At 44.1% G+C, this 25,182-nt stretch overlaps 2 protein-coding genes across 8 annotated transcripts; one reads left to right on the top strand and one right to left on the bottom strand.

The window, feature by feature from the left end:
• Positions 1-10: 10 nt before the first annotated feature.
• On the bottom strand, positions 11-21,093 carry IQCG (IQ motif containing G). 7 transcript variants are annotated; one of them, XM_033068231.2, is made up of 11 exons: positions 21,057-21,093; positions 19,019-19,053; positions 17,088-17,223; positions 13,553-13,779; positions 12,379-12,507; positions 10,451-10,532; positions 4,241-4,402; positions 3,549-3,623; positions 2,009-2,140; positions 731-832; positions 11-304 (listed from the first exon to the last, which is right to left on the bottom strand). In XM_033068231.2, the coding sequence occupies exons 3-11, from the start codon at positions 17,220-17,222 to the stop codon at positions 176-178; spliced, it is 1,173 nt and encodes a 390-aa protein (XP_032924122.1). In that variant the 5' UTR covers position 17,223; positions 19,019-19,053; positions 21,057-21,093; the 3' UTR covers positions 11-175. The 7 variants fall into 7 exon arrangements, with proteins under 7 accessions (XP_032924122.1, XP_032924127.1, XP_032924126.1 ...); XM_033068236.2 differs by lacking the exon at positions 21,057-21,093 and adding an exon at positions 20,863-21,043; XM_033068235.2 differs by lacking the exon at positions 21,057-21,093 and adding an exon at positions 20,819-21,043.
• A 199-nt stretch (positions 21,094-21,292) lies between these two features.
• Positions 21,293-24,952, top strand: RPL35A (ribosomal protein L35a). Its single transcript, XM_033069177.2, has 5 exons — positions 21,293-21,357; positions 21,672-21,714; positions 22,990-23,142; positions 23,950-24,094; positions 24,894-24,952. The coding sequence occupies exons 2-5, from the start codon at positions 21,704-21,706 to the stop codon at positions 24,915-24,917; spliced, it is 333 nt and encodes a 110-aa protein (XP_032925068.1). The 5' UTR covers positions 21,293-21,357; positions 21,672-21,703; the 3' UTR covers positions 24,918-24,952.
• Positions 24,953-25,182: the final 230 nt, after the last annotated feature.

Raw genomic sequence — 25,182 nt, forward strand, 5'->3', positions numbered from 1 at the left:
TGTACAAGAGCAGCTTTAAGATCTTTAGTGCAACTTCACCATACCTGTGTCTGCAGGAACTGTGTTCTCCAGAATTGCCCAACCTCTGTTACATGGTTTATTTTGTCCTGTCGGACATACCACAGTGCCGTGGCCAGCAACAGTCCTGGAACACATCTGTGGCCAATTTCTTTACTTATCTCTTTGCTCCAGATTTTTCCTTGCGTCCTTCTTTCTCTGCTAACTGTTCCTTCAAATACTTCTCAAGCTCCTGGTAGGGACCAATGAATCTGCGCACCATTGTACCTTTCCACCAGGCCTGCACCTGGAAGTGAGAGAGAGAGAGGCCTGAGGGGAAATCACTTGCTGGGGTACCTGGTACAGCTCAATGCCTGGAGAGTCTTTCCTGTGCTCTCCAGCCACAGAAGGGAGCCCCCAGCCCATGCAGCAGCCTTTGAGCCTGGTTGTGCCAAAGGCATCCACAGCTGGACTTGAGGCACCTGTTGCTGGTGGCAAGGGACAAGCAGGAGCACTACCTGGCTGCTCCCCTTTCATTTCCCATCTCAAACCTGCAGCCAGCTGCTGGCTCCGAGTGTGCCCAGCAAAAGGAACAGGTTTTGTCCTTTGTTTGTGCCACCACACACCAGGCAGCTTTCTTGGACTCTTTTCTTACTAGACGAAGCCTGTGGCACAGATTATTAACTCCCAGGGGCTGCTGGAGCAGCACTGCCTCAGCTTTGCTCCCCTTTACCTTCAGGGCACTCTTCTGCTCCAGGGCTTCCTGCTCTATTTGTTTTCTCTTGGCCTCCTTGTCTGTCCGGTCAATGATGATGGTTGTCTGGAATAGCAGGCACTGCAAGAAAGCACAGGGGTGGCAAAAGCCATGACAAACACATCCCCTAAACTGCAAGGCCAGCTTTCAGGGCTAAGTGTGCCCAGCCGTTTGCCAGGGCACGGCTCACCTGGACCCTGGTGCAAGGATTCTTTCCCTCTGCTGCTTACAGGTCTCATCCTTGCTACACACTTCCCACAGCCCTGCCAGGACTGCTCAGGCCCATGGCTTGTGGTGTCCCTCTGCACCAGGGAGCTCCAGGGATAATGTGTGAGTGGGGACTTTCCTCCCCCATCTCCACTATTTGATCTTTCCTAAATCCAGATGGCAAATGTTGCTCATTACCACCGCCAGTCCTCAGGCACTTGGAGCTGCTGCCAAAGTGAAACCTCTCACAGCCTGGGTGTAATTAACCCCCCGATCCCGTCTGTGAAATGGCTGCCTGATGGCTTCCCAGGCAACAGCTGGTGGTGGGGAGGACACAGGCTAAGCAGCAGATGATGTACAAACACACTTGGGACACTGAGATGACAGTGTACAGAGTGAAAAATGAGCCCACAAGCAGGGAAACATTCAACTCCATCCCATCATCTCCAGCCTACAGATGGTAAGGAATGTTTACAAGTAAATTCTTTCTGGTTTTAAACCACACATTTTTCTAGATGCCACTCTCTATTCTGTGCTGCTGTTCTGCTGTGATCAGAGCCCAGCAGTTAACCAAGAACCCAGTGGGGCAGGAATGGTTCTATCCAGAATCAGGACCCTGATAACAGAGCTCTGTGCAGCTGGGAATGTGTGTCTGCAGGAAGGGATGAGCTGACTTTTCTCACCCTGTCTTTCCCTGGTCTTCCTAGCAGCAGATCTGTTCACACTCATGCAGCAAAGTAAAGTGAGGCATACTAATGGGATGGGACAGTACCTCTGCCCCTCACAAAGGCTGTCAGTAGCTCTCTCAATTACTTGCTGGTATTTGAAAATAGCTATAGGGGAAACATCATCATCCCTCCTTGATGTCACAGGTGGCAAATAGAAGGTGACATCTCAGCCGTTGTCTTCCCAAGACAAGTGCTATAATCACAGCCTGTTCCTCAAAATTACTGATTTTTTCTGTGGTCCTGGTTCCTTATCTGAGTGGTGTAGGAAAAAGCCCAATGCAATTTTGCATGACTGAATATTGAGATGCTGCTGATGTCTTACCTCTTTGGCAAATCTCTGCATCGTTTCCAAGTTGTCTGCCTTTAATGCTTTTAGATCATCAATTTCTTCATCTTTTGCAGCAGTGTCCTTTTCATATTTCTCCATCCAGTATTCCAGCTTCTCTTTCACCTTCTGCATGGAGAGAGAGGGGTGCTCAGCATGGTGCAAAGAGTGCACAGGTGAGAGGTTTGCTACTATTTCATGGCCTGCTTTCAGGATGGTGGTGAGAGTCCTGTAAATTATGCATGGTCAGTGCTTCCTTCTCGTCTTGAAAGGATCAAACCCCTAAGACTACTCATAAATTACAGCAGGGCTAGTTTTGTGCAGCCAGTCCTGATGAAGCAAGTGACAGCCAGAAGCCATTCTTTGTGTGTATACAGAAGGAGGAGGGGTTAAAAAGCACAATTTGTCAGTGGGAGAGCTTTTATCCTCTGCCTGACTCCCTACCCACTTTCTGGATTAAGGTCAGCACACCAAGAATAAGATCTCAAGGGACAGCACTTCACGCTATTTCAGGTTGTGAACTTGGCTTTGTGTTCATGAACAGAGCAGGTGTTTCTGAAACAGTCACCCAGATGACTTCCTCCTATTCACCAATGACTTCTCCATAGCAACCACCGTGATTGCTTCCATGGAAAAATAATCTGAGGAAAAGCATCAATCTCATTACAGCATCACAGCTGGACACACAAGGGGGATGCAGGGCATGGTCATCCTCCTGTCTGCGGCCCCTGCAAAGCCACCAGCTGCTGTCTGGGCATGGAGAGGCTGCTGCTGGGCTGGCTGCTGGAGGTCAGCCAGGCTCAGCATGTACTTGGGCAGCCCCCTCGCTGGGAGCATTGATCAGACCAAAGCTCTGGGGTGCAGAGCACACTGTTCAATTGCTCACTAGATACAGCACTGGTTTGCACTCAAATTACATTTTTAAAAACCTATTATCTCCTATTAAATTCTGTACTGGCAGTGACGTCAGGTACCCTGCAATAGTCCAGGTTTTCTTCCAATCATACCATTTATGTGAGGCTTTGCAGCATTAGTCACTATAAAGTTATTCACTGTTAATGACAGGAATGCTCTGAACCTCTGAATCAACACCACAAGGACATTCATGCTGCTGAAAATGTGTACAATAGTTGTGGATTAGCAATGATCCAACCTCAATGTCCCTCTCCTCTACACAGCCCTTGGGTCTCTGATGCTGTTTCCCTTACTTTGGGCTCTTCACAGGGGTGCTGGGAGACCCAGCAACTACCAAGGAGGGTCTAAATAAAACTCCAAATACAACTGAGAGAGGAAAAATCCATAACACCTGAATAAACAATGTAATTCATTACATGAACCCTTAATTTAAAGAAATGTATCTACATGTAGTAAATTCCAAGCCTGGGAGAGCTGGGTTGAGGACAAGTAATCATTCAAACTGCAGCAGTCATGAACCTGGTACATTTGGTGGAGCAATAACTGTTTTCCTTTAGGCACTAATCAATGATATGGTGTTTATAGATTGCTTTTTTAAGCATGGGCTGACAGTCACACATACCTGATATTGTTGTGTGAGGAAATTTTCAGCCTCCATGTGGAGTTGAATCTCCTCATCAGTTTTGCTCTTCAAATTCTGTGATCAGAGCAGACAGAACACATGTGAGACAATGTTGGTGTCTATGTGTGTGCACACTGCTGCTGAAAGCTGAGTAAAAGTGCTGGAGCTCTGTGTAGTTCACAGACATTTTTTCCAGTGATAAAATCAGCCAAGGCAGTCCTTGCTCCAGGGCCATCCATGAAAAAGGGACTATTAGATCAGACCTTGATCAGTCAAAAAAAGATGCTTGCAAAACCAGAGCAGTTTTCTAGTCCAGTTCACCTTATGGCCACACAAGCAGCTCTATCTGTATAATCTGCTGGGGGCACTGCTAGGAGCTCAGGTTGCTGATACCTTTATAACCACCCCTTTGGATATACTTCTGGGTCTGGTTTTCTGACCATGGCATTACTTTAAGCATTCCCTGTCCCCTAAAGTCATGCCATCCTTGTTGTGGCTGTTTGCAGCATCATTCACAGAAACAATAGAAGACATAAAGGTGCCTAACCCCGATGAGTTTCCTGATCCAGTTCAAACACCAGCTGTGCTGGTGATAATAATGTAGAACAGAGAGGGCATCTGGGGAGCAAGGGAGGGCTCTTCCCTTACTAGATGGAGATGCCTTCCAGTATGGGCCATGGGGAAGGGCTTACCTGGATTTCCTTCTCCAGGGCCATCTCTGCATTGCTGCACTTTCTCTGGGTTAGGTGGATCTGGAGATCTGTGCTTCTCTTCATGTAGTAGCTCTCTGTGTTCCATTTGGCCGTGTTCTCTTCAAGCTTATCTTTGAGGCGATCAATGGCCTCATCTCGGTTCTAGTGGAGACAAAAGCAGCACAAAAGCAGAGCTGGAGACTGAGGTCAGCTCACCATTTCTTAATCTTTCCACCCCCTGATAAGGTCAGAAGAGACAAAGCTATAGGCTTCACTTTCCCTGAATGTTGCTCCATTTCAAGGAGCATTTCTAAGGTTAGTTTGATCTGTGACCCATATAGACACCAATAAACCCATTAGCAAGGAGTGATTGTCTCTGGAGAGGGTGGAGTGAGGGACAGAGTGGGACAAGAAGGCAGGCCTGCTCTCTGGTCAAGAAATTGATTCACTCATGCTTAGGATAAATATTAAAAAAAAAAAAAACGAAAAACAAAAAACAAAGAATTTTAATCACTTAAAGTTAGGCTTTACTTTTACTAACACCTTGCATTAGACCATCTCAGTGATTGAGCATCTGTAAGAGGAGGATAATGTCTCAGCCCCACAAAAGTCAAAGTTTGTTATCCTAAAGTATACTCTATTCCTCAGATTTTAATTTTTTTTTCTAGTTATGCAGCAACTGTATAAATACAGCCTTAGGAACAGGTGCAAACCTAATCCTGTCTTGCTCCTATTTTCAAACAGTTCTTTCTTGAAATCTTACCAGGTAGATGGTGCCCACTTCACTATGAAAACAGACACCCAGGGCAAGGAATCAGTGTCAAGGAAAAGCTGGCTGTGAGGTCCCAGCCTCTCCACATGCCTTGATTTGCAATGGAGATGAGCTTTCCTGGGGCGGAAAGATCAGTTTTCTGTTCCCTAGGGTTCTCTCATAGGCCAGAATACAGAGTAGCTTATCCAGCTTTTGGAGCATGCTCAGGAATCAAAGTGCTTTTGCTTGATTTGGGTTTGCTGTTTTGTTTACTCATTTTTAATTAATCTATTTGAATAACAGATAAAGGTTCATTACCCTGAGGTTGGAACTTGGGTCAAATGCCTGTAAAAGGAAGACTTTTTTATCGAGTTAAAAAGGTCATCAAAGCTTCCTGTATAATTATGCAAGATCAATGTGAATGCACCCAACTGCTCCATTACAGCCTTTCTCTTTGCTTCCCTGGTTTGATATTCATCAGGCAAACTTCCACAGCTGAAGATGAAATACCACAGTGCTGGCATTTTTTGAAACCCACATATCTTGTCTCTGAAGCACCTCACATTCCTGAGCTGTGTAAACATGGAAAAATGCCACAGCAAGAAGCCAGCTCAATAGTGCTGTGTTTGAAAGCCCTTGCAGCATGACTCATTTGGAAAAGGTCTCCTTATAAGAACAGTTTGGAACAGTTAAAAGGAAAGTCCTTCCTTCTGAAGCCCTTGTCGTGCATAGGAACAGTAGAGTACATTTATGAGGCTCAGGATAACTGGGTCATTGGCTAATGCTATTTTGTGGGTTCAAAGGTATTCACATGTTTTTGAAGGTTTCAAACACAAAATATTATTTTTATGGCCATATCATCATATGACTGCAGACAGCTACAGACATGAGCTGTTTGTGCCTTATTAAGGTTCCTGGTCATGGCCTTTATTTTCCCTGGCAGGTAATTTTGGTGGCCATTGGGAGGAGTTTTGTTCCTGTGAGTAGACAGGGAATGTGAGTGTACCACTCTATTTTGAGATTGTCTTCCTGGGTCATAGTGAAATTGTGTCTCAGCAAAGACAGTGAGGAGATGCTAACTAAAAAAAAACCCAACCCACAACTTTTTGTGGCGCTGAGGCTCAGGAAAGTCAAGCACTGCTGATGTCAGTGTATTACTGCTATCTTCTAAAGCTCTGCAAACTGTCCAGAAAATAAAGGTTCAGCCTAGGTTACAAAATACTCAGAGAGCTGGGAAAGAGCATGAATTTCTCACCAGGTTATTTTCTTTTTTATTTCACATTTTAGTAAAGAAAAAAAGTGCTTTTGATTCTTGTGCCCCAGGCCTCAGCCGGGATGGGGGCCCATGTGCTCTGCTGTTTGCTCTATTGAATGGCATGTCTGTGGTTTGGATTTGGTCTGCGGTGTTGTAAAACATCCTGGTTAGAGGTGGGGAGTCTGGGGGCTTGGTTACACAATCCAAAGCAGACAGGAAGTGAAATGCAAAACCCACTGGTGGTTTACAGCAGCATCTGCCTGGCCAGGGAAAGCCAGCTGCAGGCATGAGGGCAGCTCCTGCTGCAGGACCTGGTGCTGCAGAGCTGGGGCGCGTTTGGCATTTGGCTGAGGGTAGTAAATGCAGCAGTAAATGCCCACAAACTGTGGGTACCATCTGCAGAGTGTGCTGTTCCCTGAACTTCAGGGACAGTAACTGGGGAAATGAGTTAATATTTATTCATTCTGGTTTATCATAGCAAAGTCCACGCCAGGACATGGAACACTTTCATAGCTGATGCAGTAAATCTCTGGGCTGCTTATTTGGGATGACCTCAGCGTTGAATCGGCCAAACCAAATCATCCCTCATGTCCAAAACTATCAGAAAACTGGCAGAGACCAAGATCAAAACCCAGGAAATAGTTGTCAGGAGCCAGTCTGCTTCACAAGCAGGTAAACAAGCTGATTTTCTCTGATCTCTCAGCTCACAGACATCAGCTCAGGGGACTGTCTGCTGTCACCTGGTGCCACAGGAGTCTTCCCCACAGATGCTGTTTGGCTGCAGAAGCAGCTGCACTTAGCTGGAGACCTTAGCCACACTCCTATGTTTTCATTTACTTTGATTTATCTCTCTTGTAAGTGCCACCAAGATCTCCCAGCTCTTCCACAGCAATTAGTGTTTACAGTCATAAAATACAGCTGGTTACAAAAATAGCCCAGAGGAGTAAACAGTCTGAGGAATTCTCCAGCAGTCCAATGCTGCCCATTTGGCAGGGGAAGGAGTGCTGTGCTCTGTGCTGACAGGGGGCCCTGCTCTGCCTTGCTCCCACACTGAGTGCTCAGAGCTCAAGGCTCTTCTGGCAGCTGCAGCATCTCAGCTTGCAGGGCCCGGAGATGTGCTTGGATCCACACACCTGCTGCAGCCTGGGCTCGCTCCCCTGAAACCTCAACAGGCAACACTGCAGGCACTTCAGTAAGGCTTTGCCTGCATCACTGTCCCAGCTCCAGAACACCCTCAAGGAATGTCTGTGCCCAAGGGACAGCAAGGCTGGCTGTCACCTGGTAAGGACAGAACAGCTTCTGCAGCCCTTGGCCAGCTCAGCGCCGATGGCAGCAGCTGTGGGAGAGAGCCAGGAGGGGCAGTTTGCTGGCAGAGGGAGCAGACCTGTTGGCAGCAGCACTCCTGTGGAAAATCCTGCCCCTCTGGAGCCAGGTTTGGATCCTAGTGCACCAAGTCCTGCAGTGCTCCTTGGGGCTGTGCCAGCAGTGAAGCTCAGGACCATCACAAACCTTGTGCCTTCTACTGTAATCATCCTGTGCATATCTCCAGTAGAAACATGCACCAGTGCATGTGTATATGTGTTTAAAACATTCCACAGAACACTCCATTGAAGTTTTTGTCCTCCTGGGAGAGGAAAAGGGAAAAAACACAATGGGTTTTGATCTTACTACTAAAACTGTGACTGAGTGATGCACTGATACAGTGGATCTGGGTGTGTTATGTCAACTGACAAAGAATTAAAGTTACAGACGTTTTCACTGGTACTGTGGTGCCACGATTTGGATTTCTGTTTGGTAGCTGTAATATTACTGCTTGTAATAAAATGAGACCACTACTTGCACACATGTATGACATGAGTACACCACAAAACCTATAGGACATAAAAAGTATTCAGGTGAAGAGCAATGCAGGAATGCTAAATTTTACATTCCTAAATTTATGTTAAGCCGTATAATCCTCTATGACATTAATCTGTTTCAAAACCTGCACAGACTGCTTTTACTTGCCCAGGAAACCAGAGAAAGTGAGTATTTTTACAGAAACTAGAAAATGAACACTGCAGCAGCAAACAGACCCCCTGCAGCCAAACCTGAGCTACCAGTACTGCTCCTGCACAGAGAGGTAAGAGCAAAACCAGATGCACCATTTCAGCTCCTTTAGAGACATCAGTGCTTTCCAGGAGAAAACAAAATAAAGAAGAACATTTAGCATTTGATTTGTGTTCCATTGGAAAGAAAAATGAGCTGAGTAGGCTAATACACTATTAATTAGCATCTTATTAAGAGGTAGAAAGGTTGAAAATACAAATTCACAGCAACATGAGTGAGACAAAGGCCGTGTTTTTCTGGTTCCAGGATTAGATTTGCTCGCTTTTGTTTTCTCAAACATGTAGGCTTTTGTCTACAGGTCTGTGCATTATAATTGTTGTTCAAAGTACTCCACAGTCAGCGAAGCTGTATTTTTATTTTTAATTAGTTGGCAAGGTGACAAATCATGCAAGTGTCTGTAAAATTGCCTATGGGAAAATCCCATATGAAGCAAATAGAAATTATTCTCCCTTGGGAGACACAGTGAGACACCATTCTTTTTGGCACAGGAGGAAAGCAGTACTTTAAAGTAGTCTTTTCTTTGATTTGTTATCAAAGCTGAAACTATATGGAAGCTCAGAAAAGGACTTTTAAGCTTGAAATATTAAAAAAAAAATCCCAGATGAGTGCAAATCCCACTTGATGAGGCAAAACTCAATAACTGAATTAGCATTGAAAGGACAAAAAGAAGAACCCCCTCTCAGGATGGGAGCTACACACATTTTTATGACTGCAGGAGGCAGGAGAGGTGCAGGGCAGGACACAGAGAAGTGAGCCTGACTGCAGAGTGCTTTAACATTGCTGCTGGTGCAAGACAGGATAATTACAGCCCCGGGAAGGTACCAGGATTGGGTAAGTATATTGTGTGCATAGACATGGTGAGGTTTGAAGAACACTACACAGAGAAATACCTCAACACATTCACCAGCCTGGGGAGTGGGAGAGCAGAAACTTCCCAGTAGCCATCAGAGTCTGAGAAGGGACAGTGTGAGAAGCAAATAGGTCCCTCATGTTTTTACAACTGTCCCATATTTACAATTAAACTCTCCACTGCATAGGCATCCAGGCTGCCAACACAAAACCTTTGTGTTCTACAAACCAAATTTCACCACCATGTCTGGGACTTAAAATTTCTCTGTGTAGTCAACTATATACTGGCTTGATTACTGTCCACACTTTTGTCCAAAGACAAAACTCAATGACACCAAATTCTTTCTTCAGAAGCCTTTGCTGTCCTCTTGCTCACTACTGAACCAGGTATCAGATTCTTGTTCCTTCCCCCAGCCCCTGTACGGCTCTGCCTCAGCTTGCCTTCTACTTGTTTGCTATCACACATCTCCTACCTCAGCAGGTCCAGGCTACATTTCCATGTTGAATGAGCATCAAGTCTGAGTGGTCTGGTGAGCATCAAAGTGACCAGTGATAAGCCATTCAATTGATCTGCACTTGTGTAGCAAGTCTGACATTTCCAGAATGCCCCATATTTACTGTGCATGCACACACCCTTTGCATGATGCAGACAGAAGGGCTGAAGCTTTTCAGAAAGATTAAGTTGACAGCATATGTGCAATAACATTGATCTGTCCTTGTGTAGGCATGTTTGGGATTTTCTGATGTCTGAAAGCCTAGAAAAATATCTCAATAGAATGACACTTTCCCCAGAGGAAAATGTAGGTAGAAAAACAGCCTTCCCCCATAGGGTCAGGTGTCCATCTTTCTCACTCCCTTTGGCACACCTCCTTCTGTGCCAAATGATCTGCCATGACAGAGTATGACAGAAGCTTAGATAGTGTTATCTGCAGATAACCTTTCTTACTGATTGCAGGTATCTGTGCTTTGTCAGTCCCAGCAGAGTTTTTGGGATATTCTAATTTGATCACAGTCTCTCATGATTATGATCATTTTGAGCTCCTATTTGACAGATCAGACACTGCTCTTGAAGTCATTAGAGGGGTTATTCCAAATACAAATCTTTATTGTAATTATTCTACCTCTGCATGAGTGGTGGCTCATTGTGTATGGCCATGGCCTCTCCGAGTGCTAATTCCTGGGCAGCAGAGGCCAGCTTCCTAACAGGCTTCCCCCTGGCAAGACGCCCAGTGCTAAGTGCTCTCACCTTAAGGTCTTTATCAGTTTGTTTCTTGACATCTTGCAGCTGTTTCTGGAGTGCCTTTATCTCCTTCTTTCCTTTTTCCTCCCTGAAGTGGGAAAACACAATCACTTGAATATATTAAAAAAGACAAGAGCTGTTTACCTAGAAGGGGAACTTCTTGTCTCCTGATACATTGTGATCAGATAAACAGAGACTTCTCACCAAACTACTTATTTGGTCAGTAAATCCTGAAAGAAAAGGTGCACAGACTGAGCAAGGCAGATGGGAACAAAAGGGAGAACAAGCCAAAAAAACAGGGGATGCTCTTATTGAAAGCCTGGGATGGATTTGAGGATGATCTATAATTACTATAATGGAGAGGGAAGACACCTGTCACTGAGTCACAATTTTACCTTTTGGTAAAAATGCCCATGATTCTGTGCAGAAACAAGCCTGAGCAGAAGAGAGCATCAAATTGTGTTATTATGTGTATGAAAATGTTGTTTCTTTCATATCAGACCTAAAATCTTCCAAAGAATACTGCCCCAGGTTCTGAGATCCATGAAGGGATCTGAGTGAAGACCAAAAGCTGGAGAAGTGTTCATCTGTCTAAAACAAAACAGATGCAGTAAATATTCTAGGTATTAACTTATTTCACTCAGAGTGCTTCTAAGCATTTATGATTAGTTTTAAAACCAGTAAATACTGCAGTTGGCCCCTGAAACTTGGTATCCTATTCCAACTTTACAATAACACGTGCACTTCATTTTCAGAGTCCTTATCTGGGTGACTGATGAACAAAAGCTCCTGATAAGGAGTCCCATCATCTCACTGCAGATGCTTCCAGAGCAGTGTATTTACACAAAATCAGGCAAGTATTTATTATCTTGAAGGACAGATCAAGTTCATTCCGTGAAAAGAATGTCTAGTACAACATGACTAGATATGATTGACAGAAGGGGATAAATAGGATTATGTCCTTTCTCATAATAATTTGTCTGTTCTTTTTTACTTTCAGTATTGGTTAGTTACTGCACAGCCAATTGCTAATCTCATTCTTGCTTTCTGTCCCTTCCATGGATAAACAATAAATCCCTTGGTTTTAGGCAGTGGAAGAGTTGGGTTTCATGCTTGAAGTCACACATTCCACTGAAGCTGTGGATTTGCCCTGGAGGCAGATCCCTGAGCCACCACAAGAGCTGTTCCAGTAGCTTGGACTCCTAACAAATCAGGACTGAGAGCAGCTTTGCTGTGCACCCTCAATGATGGGCCTGAGCTGCTGCACTGAGGCAGTTTTAAAGTGGTCAAATATTTCTCTGATGACTGCAATTCTCTGACAGTCTTGGGATTGAACCAGAGTTTTGCTAAAAAAACACCCAACTTCTAGAGCTCAAAAGCTTGAGCTAAGACATCACTGCTTTGAGCTGAGATGATAACAAATGTGTAGCCTGAAAGATTTGGGACAGAAGAGAATCACAGCACAGTGGCTGGTGGATTAGCCTTAAATAAGACACTTGTCACCATCTGTGCTATCCCCTCATTGCTGCTGGGAAAAGGGAGCCTATTAGCATATGGGTCAGAGCAGATTCTCCTGGGCATCAGACAACCTAAAGGCCATATGTTGCTGGCCCTGATTTGAACAGATTCTCTGCTGCTCTGGCTTTCACTGGAGACAGGAGTTAAAGATCAAGGAGCTCCTGCATCACATTATGTTTTAATTGAAATTAGGCATTTGCACTAATTGCTCAGGCAATTCCTAGCTCAGATCAGTGTCAGACCCATCCACTGTTTCTTTCCAAGGGGGAAAAATTACAAAGCAAACTGAATAATTCAAGTTTTAAAAAGTAGCAATTCTGGGTTTTTTTCTATTGGGTTTTATTTCTTTTTCAGCATGTACTGAGTGGCAATTACTTTCAGCATTTAAACAGGGAAGAACTATATACAACACTGACCTGATGAGGATGTCACAAAACTTGTTCTTTTTTGCCCTCTCTCTCTCATTAGCATCTGTTAGGCTACTAAATGTTCCCAATTCCTCCAGATTTTTAATAGTGACTGTAATTACATCACTTGCATACTGCCTGCCAGGAAGAAAAGGAACACAACAATACTTTACAGGTGCTGGTAGTACAATGTCTGGCATTTTTTATCCATTACTGTTTACAGTAAAATACAAGGAAATAAAAGGTCCCTTTTCTAGTCTTATGTCCTATCAAACCCAGGAGTGCTTCTCCTATGGTGTCTGCTTATTGGACATCTGGAGAACTCAGTATTAGGAGTTGGTTGAAGTTTATAATTTTAAAATGCTGTCCTGCATGCTGCTCTGGGAAATTGCAGAGGCACAAACATATCCATGTTGTGTCAGATGTGGTGCCATTAAGAAGGCTGCTGGCCTGCAGTGGTGATGACAGGTGCATGTTGGAAAATGAGACCTGGCAATGCAATACATGGGTTTGTGCAGTTTACTGAATGTCATGATGCATGTGGCATTTACACTTTAGCTGCATTTTCCATTTGTGTCAGAATCTTAAACCCATTGTTGAAATGACATTAAATGACAGAATCCAGGATGCAGAAAAATGCATACTGAGCATTCAGGTCCATAATCCTTTAAAACCAAAGGTTTCTGGTATTTCTGCAAATCAAGGCACTGGTTTAGGTGCAGGAATAAAGTTTGTTTTAAAAAAGAAAGAAAATCTTTAGTCTTTATATTCATTTTTTGTAATGCCTATAAATGTCACAGAAGCTCTGTGTGCCCTGCAGAATGACTGAGTTAAAAAATAAGGCTCAGATCTTCCTTTGCAGATCTGGGATCTGCTAAAGGAACCTCTCTCCAGGTACTAGAACATGAGCACTGATCAGTGCCTGGCATGATTTCTACCCAGGCAACATTTATCAACGGGGTAATGTTTTACAGCTCCATTCAAAATAAACTGCTGGTCGTTAGGTATCATCCAGAGGCAAGCAAAGGCCAGAACTAAATGGTCTGTGAAGGATACCACAGCTGTCCTTAGAGGAACTCCCTCCAGACAGAAACTGATGTACTCTGGCAGTGGGAGAGAGAGGAATTTTGTAGTTTTGCAGAACTTTACAGCTCTGAGGATCCCTCACAGGTGGTTCACTTACCTGTCAGCATAAATTTTTTTTAGCTTCTTTGCAGCCCGAGTGGTGCGTTTCTTGGCGCTTTTGGAAGAATGCTGGGTGCTTTTCTGACCTTCCGTTTTCCCCTGCTGCTGCTTGTGTTGGGTGGTTTTCAGGGCCGTGGAGGTAACTGTTTCCCCACTCTCTTGCTTTGCTGACATAAGCTCTGGGGAGTTAATATCCAGCTCCTCCTGGATCATTGCTTTCATTTTCTGGATGGGAATAAAAGGGGATAAAGGAAATAAGAGAATAAGGGAAGGGCAGAAAGGGAATAAGAGAGACCTGCTTGCTTGCACATTGTACAGCAGAACTAAACCCTCTGCAATATTATGTGAGAGGAAGGAAAATTCCTTCAATAAAATGCAGCTATAGTAAGAGCCACTGATAGTGCATGTTACATTCTGCAAAGAGTGGAAGATGAGAAACTTTTCTGTTGGTTAATTTTGAGCACACAGTGTAGCTCATTTGAAGTTTATGGGTTCAAAAGTCCTAAAGTGATATATGACTAGAAAAGGCCTAAAAAGGTGACTTCATCCATTCCAGGAGATGATGGTTCAGACTCTTCTTAATCAGACATGTTCTTAATGGCCTCCATCAGTGGAGACTACACATCTGTACCATAAGAAAGTTTTTTCTACTCAACAGCATTTGAGCCCCCAGCTTGTTGTCCTGCTCTCTGTAGGCAAGTCATTCCCTCCATTTTTGCAGCAGTTTTTACAATCTGGAAGACTGTTAACCTGTTTCTCCTCCTCCTTCTCTCCATCTTAGACATTTCCCACTGCCTGTCACCACAGTCTTCCCCAACAATATTATTGTTATAACTAGAGCTGTGTGGAAATAAAGGTGATAGATTTTCTGTCTGCTATCTGCTTAGCAGGTTTTTTGAGAGTAACAGCAGAGGAAATGTAACATGAATTCAAAGAAAAAATTCTAAATACTGGCAGCTCTCTCCTTCATGGAAAGGTATCTTGTGATTGAGTACAATTTCATTAGAAAAGGAAAAGCCCCCAAAAATGCAAAAGCACACCATAAAATCAGCTAAGCTCTTGCTTCTAGGAAACTCTCTGTTTTATATGTTATAGATAAAATGCAGGTGTACACAATGGGACATAAAAAGAGAACATTTTCTTGCCTGCCTACCCGCATTTCTGTGGCTGACAGCACTGCTGACTGCAGCTAACACAGTCTCTGCCAGCCCCATCCCTGTCCACAGCTGCCTGCTCCCCACCCCGGCTGCTTGGGGAAGCAGACAGAGAACTCACTGTGATGAAACATTTTCCAGCAAAAAGAAAAAAAAAAAAAAAAGAAGTTATTTTTAGCAGCTCCAGTTCTCAGCCCAGATCCTTCCACAACCACACACATTTGTGCCAGCAGAGCAGAGGGCAGAGTTAAAACAAGTGGTCAGGGCAGCAGCTGTGGATGCCAGGAGTACTTCCAAAAGTTACTTGTCAGGCAAGTCAAGCAAGGCTCTGTCAGAGCTCTGAGGTGCTGCTGCAGTCTGTGAGGGCACAGCAAGGGACTGCTTCATGCTGAGTGTTTTGGATGACTCTGGATTGGGATGGATCAGATTCTGGCAGTACCTGACTCATCAGTGACTAGAGAAGAAGGCAAAGTGACTATGTGCTTAATTTTTTGACTGTTAAATTTACATTAAATTAATCCATGCAAAGCATATACAGACCAATGAAAATTGCATTGTTAATTAGTAAAAAAAAAAAAAAAAAGGCTTAAATAGCTGGTTCTGTGCTTCAGAAAGAACTAATTTTGGCAAACAAACTGCTTTAGTATCATGTAGATTTTATGAATGTTCTGATAGATGTTTTTTAATGTCCAGTAAATTCAAGACAGGCAATAACTGGGTTGTCTGGTTGGTAGTAAACACTAGGGAGGGACTTACACACTAATAATCAACAAATAAATATGCAAAAGCAAGAAGTTTGTAAACTGCATTTATGTTACCATTTATGTAGTCTCCTAAGTGCCTGTCTGTTGCCCAAAATTCAGCAAATAGAAAGGCTGCCTCCCTCTGGGGCATGCACTGTGTGAAGCAATGTGCAAGAGCATCCCATCCAGAAAATCAGTGAGGTGCTGGCCAACACTGTGATTAACCCTCTCAAAAATGTCATCAACTGAAATTTAGATGTCAGTCTTTGAAGATGCCATTGATTTGTCTGCCTGCTAGAACTCCAGGGTACTTTGCAAATATAGATCTTGTACAAATATAATGAAAACAGCCAAATGTAAACTGAGAAACAGGGAGGAGTAGCAAATTACAGAGCACCAAAGTTAGCAAATAGCTTCCCTAAGCCATTTTCTTTTTTCTAAATTGTTTCCTCCTCTATTTGTTTTCACATCTTTAAGAGCATAAGTAGGGTTTATAACCTGTGAGAAAGTTGTGTTCTAAGAAGTGACTTGGTAAAAATGAGTATCTGTGACTGAAGAGAAAAGCAAAGGTCTTTTCCCTATAATTTACATGTACCTTCAGTAGGTCTATCAGCCTGAGTCTGTGTGTTTGAAGACGGCAGCTGCTTCCCAGAGATATGTTCTTTCTGCTGGTGGCACATAAGAGAGGGAGAAGCATCCTCTGGGAGCAGTTGAGGCCAGCTCCCAGAGTCTTTCAGGGGAGCAGTGCCCTCTATGGCACAGTCTCAGCATCGTTCCCACCGTGAAATTCACTGTAACTCCAGCTGCTGCTGTGGCTTTGACATGGCTTTTTCGAAAATGTAATATGGCAAGGAAGCACGTAGAAAAACATGATTTAACTTCCTCTGGCATTCTTAACTGGTACATTAGACAGAGTGAACATCATTAGATGTGAAAACTCAGATCCTAGTTTTTATTTCCATCCTGGTCGGGAACTTTTTTCTTCAGTTCATCTTAAAAAGATTTCAAACCTGCTAAAACTGGAAAGAGCCTGCTGTGTCACTTATAGACCATAGTACTTAGAGCCATTTACCCCTCAGGATGGTCCCATCCTGACTCTTCTGTCTAACAGCTACCAGATATGTCACACCACCTTCTTCCACAACAACAAACCCCTGCCTGAGCATTAGAAATTTTCTGTTTTCCATATCTCTGCTCAACCATCATAGCTATGATGTCTATTAGAAATCAACTAATAATTAATCATTGATGATCACTGAGGAAGGGTAGTTACTAATATATTTTGAAGTGCATCTTTCTTAATACATGGTGGGAACAAAAGGAACTTTGGCATGGACTTAGAGAGGAATAGAATCACCCTGGTTTTAAGTACTTTGAAATAACCTATAGGCTTCTACTTTTAAAATAGCTCTGTATCTACAGAAGAACCTATACATGTTTTTCTTTCTTTTCCCCACTTCTTTGCTTGTTGTCTAACTACTGAGATTTAAAATTATAATCTCAGGAACCTCATCTTGGATCAGTAGGATGCTTTGCACAAATTCATAACCAAGGCTTCTCAGTGATGCTGCAGTATAAAAAAACAACAAAAAACCAAGCAACCAAAACCCCCATCTTTTTACGCAGTGGCACATACATTCTTGTCCTCCTGTGGAACTGGCATGATATATCCAAGAATTGCAAGTTGATCCACACAGTTCTCCAGCACAGCACTAAACATCAGAGCTTCCAGATGAGTGATTTTTTCCATTTGTTTAGTCTTTGTGTTCATGCTAGGAGGAACAAAGATAAAAGATACCAATCAGAAAAAATGCTGTGGTGTTAGTAATGTCAGTAACAGTAGTTTAAACTAAAGGTAGACCCGAAATAGCCTTATTTGCAGCCTTACATATACTTCCCTGGCTTTGTTTATAACTTTTCATACACTGTTTATAAGAGGAGCTGTGTTCTGCTAATGGCTGCATTCAGGGACAGTGGGAATGTTTAGCTTTCCCAAAACAAAGAGGTCCTGGTCCCTCCTACAGCAGATCTGGGTAGACAGGCTGGGAAGGGAATGGGTACAGAGGGCACAAATTGGGTGAGGTGCCTCATTATTCAGTTCAGGGGGGTAGCAGTGGTTCATAGTGCACTTTGGGAAACAACAGAAGAAATACACCTTTTTTAAAGAAAATAATAAATCCACATCCTATAAAGTCTCAGATGGCAAACCTTCATGCTCTAATCATTGCTTAATATTACTGTGTAGCCTTCACACTTTTATAATCCCAGTCCCCTCTCAGCAGGAAATGTTACCATCTTAAGATGCTGCAACACAAATGAGAATCAATACCTGGACCTAGTAAACAATCTGTAACTTTCTGTATTATTTTATTTTAACTTGCACTTCAAACATGAAACTGCTCTGTCATACACTCAGGCACCCCTTTGCCTTGTCTGCAGATGGAATATTGTGAAAGCATATCTAAGGAAAAGTGAAAATTCACTATTAATCCAAAAATACCTAAGAAAACACCTGCACAACAGTGGAAAAACTTTAATGTTTTTATATGCCATTGGACAATTCCTCCAAAGCCTGTACATACAAACCAGGTATTTATTGTACAACACATAGCACAACTGCAGATTGTGGTGGCTGAGATCCTGAGTGTCATTGCAATGGAAGTATCAATAGCCACTACCAAAATCTCAATTTGGCTGCTCTACCTACAACTGCATTTGTGCCCTCTGTAAAACCCTTGCATAAACATATCCAAAAGCCTGCAAAATATTACAGCCCAACCTGTAAGCATGCCAGGGAAACACATCAGGCAGTCCCTGTTAGCGTAAGACGTGGCCATATTCTATGAAAATTAAAGAGGTTTGGATGCAAATGTTCTCTGCATCAGTGGAAATCAGTGATATTTCATAAGCAAGTGTTTAAAAAGATTCATTCTTGTTATAACCTCTCTGAAGCTATTATCATTTGTCCTCCTCCTTTTTTGTTGTTTTTTGTTGAAGAAAATATGTAATTTACAGTTGGATCATTAATTTAGTTTCACCTGGCAGAAAAGAAATGCCATTTTTCAGTGCAGGTTTATTTGATGTCTGTTAGTGCAGAATAGGTAAAACAAACAAAAGTAACTCAGATTTCACACATTTATTTCCTGATCTTCCTGTCTGTTGCAGGAAGTTGTTTAATGCCACACGTGTTGAAATGTGCTGGGAGAGGACACAGCTTTCCCTGGGGATAAGATTAGAAAGTGTGCACAGGGCAATGACTGGGATTACTCTCAGTAAATCCATAGGAAGGGCAGATACCAGGGAGAGACAGAGGTATTGAAGTTAAAGGATAATACTGCCCTGGGTCAAAGGAGAGTAATTTCCCCTAAACCAGGCAATTATGATAAGGTTTCTAACTCCTGAATGGATGAAAATACAGAACAGCCTTTCAGACAAGGTAGAGGCAGAGGCACACTGATTTATTTCAAGAAGCTTGTTTAAATCATGGCAGGAAAAGATAACAGCAAAGCAGTGATTCTGAACATTATCAATATATTCATTATACTTGTACTGTTTGTACCCTCTTACCTCTGATTCCTCTGAGCAGGGTGTTCAATGGTCACCTAGAATGAGGAAGGAGCTGATTTAATCCCTTCGCTTCTGAGATTTTTTTCTTTTACCTTAATTATTTTAAAAATGTAACAGCTTGAGATAGGACTCTGATAATAGCATTTTAAAAATGGCAAATGATCTGCATAATACACTAAATCCATTGCTTTTCTTTTCAACCTTGGAATCAATGATAGAAGTGGAGATGCAGTATTTTTACATCAAGAAAGTCAGGCAGTGTCTCCAGTCAACAGGCACTAATAAAATATTTTTCAATGTTTTACTCATTTTTATCTTTTTCAGAAATCCATGATCCATATTTTGAGTCTAAACAACCTAAGAATAATCTATAACATGTGGAGTCATAATGCTAAAAATATGGTGAAAAAAGATGTGTTGGGAGATAGCTGTGACAGATGATTACAGAAGCATTTTTGGAAGAAGAAATAACACATGCAGCTCTCATAGGAAAAAGGGACTTAATTGGAAACAAAGCAAGATGCAACAGCTTTTCTTCTTTTCCATCAGCAGCCTCTGACCAGGAGAGAATTAACTCAGGATATTAATATGCTTTAAGAAGGCTGGCAGCTGGAATGTTTCTCTAAAACCCCTTTGCTGCTTTGCTCCTCCTGAGTACCTTCTCTTGCATCCATATCCTTGCTCAGCAGAACCACGTGCCAAACCAGTAGGGTCTGGGCTTATGTTGAATTGGAATTAAGAAGGAAACCACTGTCTGGGGCATTAGGAAACACTACAGATATGAGCTGCTTGCTTTGGATTTTAGTGTCAACACGGTGCCCCTCAGACCATCCTGGCATCACCCTGCATTGCTGGGTTTGCTGAACTCCCTCATTAAACTCTATTAATAATTTTTTTTTAATAAGTATGTAAAGGATTCAGCTTTCCCCATGAGTTTTGGAGGACATTCTTTCCCTGCTGATCTAAAGGGAAAGAAAAACATATCAAGTAATAATTTTTAAAGCAGCTGCATAAAAGGTCTGGCCTCCTGTTCCTTTGGGGATTGCAACTCCCTCTGCTGTGTGAGAGTCCTGGATGAACACTTCTCCCACCCTGCTGCCTGATAAATGAAGAGGGATTCAAGAGCAGCACTGTGTGCAGCATTCCTTGTAGTAAAGTGAAGAGACTCCAGTGAATTCCAGTGAGAAAACACATAGCTGAGAATGTCACATCTCCTTTAGCTCTGTTTGCAAATGATTGGCAAGGAGAGATTCTCAATATCCACAGGAGCAGCAGCTGAGCCAGAAATCACAAGTAACTTCATTTTTACCAAAGAAAGGTCTATTGGAAAGCAAAACAGGTGTGGCCTTACCTTACACAGCTCTGCTTCTTTCTAGAAATATTAGGAGAGCAAGGTGCTCATTTTGGAAAAAAAAAGTGGGGGTGGCCGGGAAAGGCAAGGAAAGGAAAGAGGAGGAACGGAGGGAGGAAGGGTCAGGGGAAGAAAGGGATGGGAAGAGAAGAAAGGGAATGGGAAAACCATCAAGGTTCCTCAAGGTTTCCCTTCTCCTCACCTTCCTTTCCCTAAATCGCTTCAAGCGCTCTGAAAATACACCTGAATTTCTGGCAGTGTGAGGGAAGTGACAGAAATCGGGAGTGAATAACCCTGACACAAGCAACTGGGTAAGTATATGTTTCCAGATCTTATTTAGGAAAATAAAGGAATGTGAGACTTGGTTACAGGGATTTCAGTGTCGAAGTATCTTTTTTGCCTCCAAGGCGATACCAGAAGTAAAATAAATGTCGAGATGATTCACTGACTCAGGGTGAGAACCGAGGGACGAGGGGCAGGGCCCGGAGTCCACCCCGAGCACCAAGGGCTGCTCTCTCCCTCCGCGCTGCCTCTCTTCGGGCTCTTCGGCTCGTTTCAGCGCCAAGGCCCGCTTTCATTCTCCCTGCACAGACCGGCTCGGGCTCCCCTCAACCTCTCACCGGGATGCGCCCTCATTTTCCCCCGCTCCCGATCCCCGTCCCGGTCCCGGCCGCTCCCCGCCCTCACCGGGATGCGCCGCCCGTCTCCGTGGCAACCACCACGCTCGGGGGCCTCGCGGGGCTGCCAGGAGGGTGCCTGCGCAGCAGGGCTGGGGCCGCCCCTCCCGGGATCGCTCTTGCGGGGATCGCTCCGGGGGGACACAGGACACGGGGCACGGGACACGAGGCGCGGGGCCGCTGGACCGCCCGCGTCAATTCGGTGCTGCTCACTCAGGCAGCGCTTAGACACCCGCTCGGGTCCTGGAGGCGCGTTTCCCGGCAGGCAGCGCGACCCGGGTCTCTTTCGCCGCCATCTTGTGGCGCTGGGGGTGAGGCGGAGCGGGGCCGCGGGCCGGGAGCGGGGTCAGGGGATGGTGCGCCCGCTATGGGGCCGCCGGCGGCCGCGGGGCACCCGGGGCGCGGCGGATGGTCCGGTCTGGGGCGGGAACAAGGCGGGATGGCGCCGATGCGCGGCGGATGGTCCCAGTTGCGGACTGGGGCCTTCAGCTGGAGCGGGGTTGAGGCGGCTGCGCGGTGGGGGAACGGAGGGTCCCGGAGCTCTGGGTCCCTCCCGGGTAGGTCCCCCCTTGCCGGGCCGGGCGGAGATGCTGGCCCGAGGTTCATGGCTGTGTGTCGTTTCCAGGCCTGCCGGGACCAGGTCTGCGGGAGGATACCATGGCTGGGAGGTGAGTGACTGTCCGAGGTGGCTCTCGGCTGGGTGCTGTAAAGCTGTCGAAACATTTCTGAGAGTGTTGGAGCAGTAGGTAATGAGCAGTGTTCCTTTGCCCAGTGTCCTGCTGGGCCTTGTAGAACGCCCGCAGTTGTGTGTCCCTGTTCTGTAGTCTGGAGCTGGTTGTAGTTGCTGTTGCGATGTGCCACGTTCTCCCTGTCCTGTCAATAAATATCAATGTAAAATTTATGCATTTGTTAGCACAGTATTTGTGATTTTCCAGTGTACAATGGAACTTTGACATATAGTGTTTCGTTGAGTAAAGGAAGTAACATATTTTTCCCATGGATAAATTTCTTGTTGTGCCGCCGAATTTTCTTACAGATGTAGGGATTGAGTTTGTAAGTGGAGGGATTAAATCTGAATACTCTAGGGCTGCCTGGAGAAGCTGTGGCTGCCCCATCCCTGGAAGTGTTCAAGGCCGAGCTGGATGGGGCTCTGAGCAACCTGATCTAGTGTGCTATGTCCCTTCCCACGCAGTGGAGTCAGAATTGAATGGTCTTTAATGTCCCTTCCAACCCAAACCATTCCATGATTCTGTGAATCACAGCTTTATGTCTGTTTATCTCTGGAGTTTATGTCCTGCTACACGTGTGGCAGGTAGAACTGGATGTCTCTCAGTTTGATCCTGGGCAGGTGCTGCGTGCCCTTGTGCCAGATGTGCTGTCTATTCGGTGTGTGGGACAAGTCTTATAATAACTTTAACGGGCAGTGCAGACAGGACTTTGTCCTGAAGAACTGCTGGGGAGTTTGTGTAATGTCTGTGTCCAGTGGATGTCAGGCTGTTACTCTGGCTGGTAACTCCTCTGAGGTTACAAATCAGGGGCAGTTCATACCTTCTGTAGCAGTAACTGCAACACAAGAGGCTTCCTGTGGTGTGTAGAAATAAAGCAGTGTTTACTCATGAGTGTTAGACTTTTGGAAACAATATCTGCTAAAGCTGAAGCAATTCAAACTTAATATGAAGCCTGTACTGTAGTGTGAGGAGTTTGACAAGCATACAAACATTTGACAAGCAAATGCAGTGTTCTCAAAAATACTTCATACTCCACATACTCAGCTTTTCTGTTCATTGAACATAAGTATTTGTAGTGATTTATGGAAGTCAGATATTTCCTCTGCTAATTTCTACTGGTATGGAATTAGTTTTTGCTGAAGCAGCATGTGATTTGTTTTTACTTTTTTTACTCTGGAGTGAATTGTAATTTGCAGATGTTTTCCATGTCTTTAGGCTGTGGTGCAAGGCCATTTTTGCTGGCTACAAACGTGGCCTCCGAAACCAGCGGGAGCACACGGCCCTTCTGAAAATTGAAGGTGTCTATGCCCGTCAGGAGACAGATTTCTACCTGGGCAAGAGGTGTGCCTATGTGTACAAAGCTAAAAAGTAAGTAATGTTTTGTTCTTGTGCTGAATGAGCCAATTCCTGTATCAGCTTTTGCAAATGCTAGGAGATAATGATATTACATGGTATCTTAGAGACCATGTGGGATGAGAAACAAGTTTTGCCTAAGATTGACAAAATTGAAGGTGAGTTGATGGAGTAAATTGTGGGTGAATTTGTGTTAAAAGCTGTGAACTGTTGAGTTACTTAATCAGTAAAGTGATTTTGTGAAGTCTGAATGAATTTGTATTCTGACTTTGGTGTGCCCATGTCTGAGCACTGTGTCACTTCTGCTGCCTTTGGTAGACTAGACACCTTGGGAGCAGCTGCTTATTATTTCCACTTCCTTCTTTTTCCTTGAGTGCTGTTGTTAAGAGTTCAGAATTGCCTTGAATAAAATTCATCAGACTGATAACTTGACCACCATCATTCCCAATATGGCACATGGCTCTTCATTTAAGGCAATTTCTGCCATCTGTCCCAATGGCCTATTCTCCTGCCTTTACTGTGTCTGGAGAAATAAGGTGTTGGAATTTCATGTTGTTGATTTTTTTTCAGTTTAATCATATCAGCAAAAGTGTTTTCCAAATTTCTGAGCTTAGTAAGCTGTTAGTAGTTGTTGGTGGAACTTCTGATAAATTACAAGCTGTAGATACCCCTTTGAAAGGTACAGTGAAAATCTGAAGCCTGGAGAAATTCACAAGTAAATAAAAATTGATATTGGTCTATACAGAGCTAATTATTGAGGTGCCTTAGAGGGACCACAGTGTGACTGCCCTGCTCATCTGTTGTTTGCCTCCTTTCCCCCAGCAACACGGTAACCCCCGGAGGCAAACCCAACAGGACACGCGTGATCTGGGGGAAGGTGACCCGCGCCCATGGGAACAGTGGCATGGTTCGTGCCAAGTTCCGCTCCAACCTTCCTGCCAAGGCCATTGGACACAGAATCAGGGTGGTAAGTGGGGGTGTTTTAGCAACAAGATATTTATTGGCAGTTTTTGGGGTGACTTTAATTCCACATAGTATGAGGGAACATTTGAACTGTGGTTTTGTTCTGTTGCTGTTGGGTGTTCAGCATGGCTCAGTGACTGCAGTGAGGCTTTGCTGAGGGATTTGTCTCATTGTCCACGGTTTGCATGCTTGCTCAGTCTGGAAAGGCTCCTCAAGTTCCAGGACTCGGCTGCTTTCTAAAGCTGCCTTGATTTATTTTCCACCAATCTCTTCTGTGTATTTTTGCATCCTTCTACTCCTCAACCTGTTTCATTTTTCTTTAACTGGGGGTGGTGCTGTCCTGTCATGGCCATTCCCATCTGCTTCCACAAGTTGGTGTTTTAGCCACAGTGCTTCAGTGGGACTGTCCCTTTAGCTCCTTCACCCAGAGTTGTGATGTAATATTTCCTTAGTGGTGTTGTCAAAAGGAGTTCAAGAGGGCTGCAGTCCTTTCTTTCTGTCTTTCTCCTGTGTCTTAAAAAAAGCACAGTAGGAACAGCACAGGTAATTCCTGAAATCCAGAGCCATGGGAGCTCTTGTTGGCACACAGAAGGGCTGGCTGCCACCCGGTCTGTGCCACCAGCAAAGTGCTCTTCTGCAAGTCACTGAACCAGCTGTTGGGCTTTTCCATTCTCATGCCTCTTGTGTATAAACGGGGGATTGCATTTATAGCAGAAGAGATTCATGTTCTAGATTGTAACTGCAAAACTCGTGTTTGAATACAGGATTTCTAACGTGCTTCTGTCTGGTTTTCTGTTTTACAGATGCTGTATCCATCTAGGATCTAAATTTTTATTGGAAATAAAATGGAGACTCTGTTTAACTTTTGTATATTTCTGGTTTTATTGCCTCCACCAATTTTGAGAGACCTCTTTCTCAGTAGTGTATCAGTGTTGACAGCACAGAGACACTAAATCCTGGCAGGTGCAAAGCCTCTCTCACATCTCACAGTAGTAGTTCTGTTAGAATCCCAGATAATGAGCCCATGTACCTGGGCAGCATGTGTACCCTTAGTGTCTGCTCTGTGTAAGTTATTTAAACACATTTTCATTG

Source organism: Catharus ustulatus, chromosome 10 (assembly GCF_009819885.2).
Source record: "Catharus ustulatus isolate bCatUst1 chromosome 10, bCatUst1.pri.v2, whole genome shotgun sequence".
Lineage (NCBI taxonomy): Eukaryota > Metazoa > Chordata > Aves > Passeriformes > Turdidae > Catharus > Catharus ustulatus.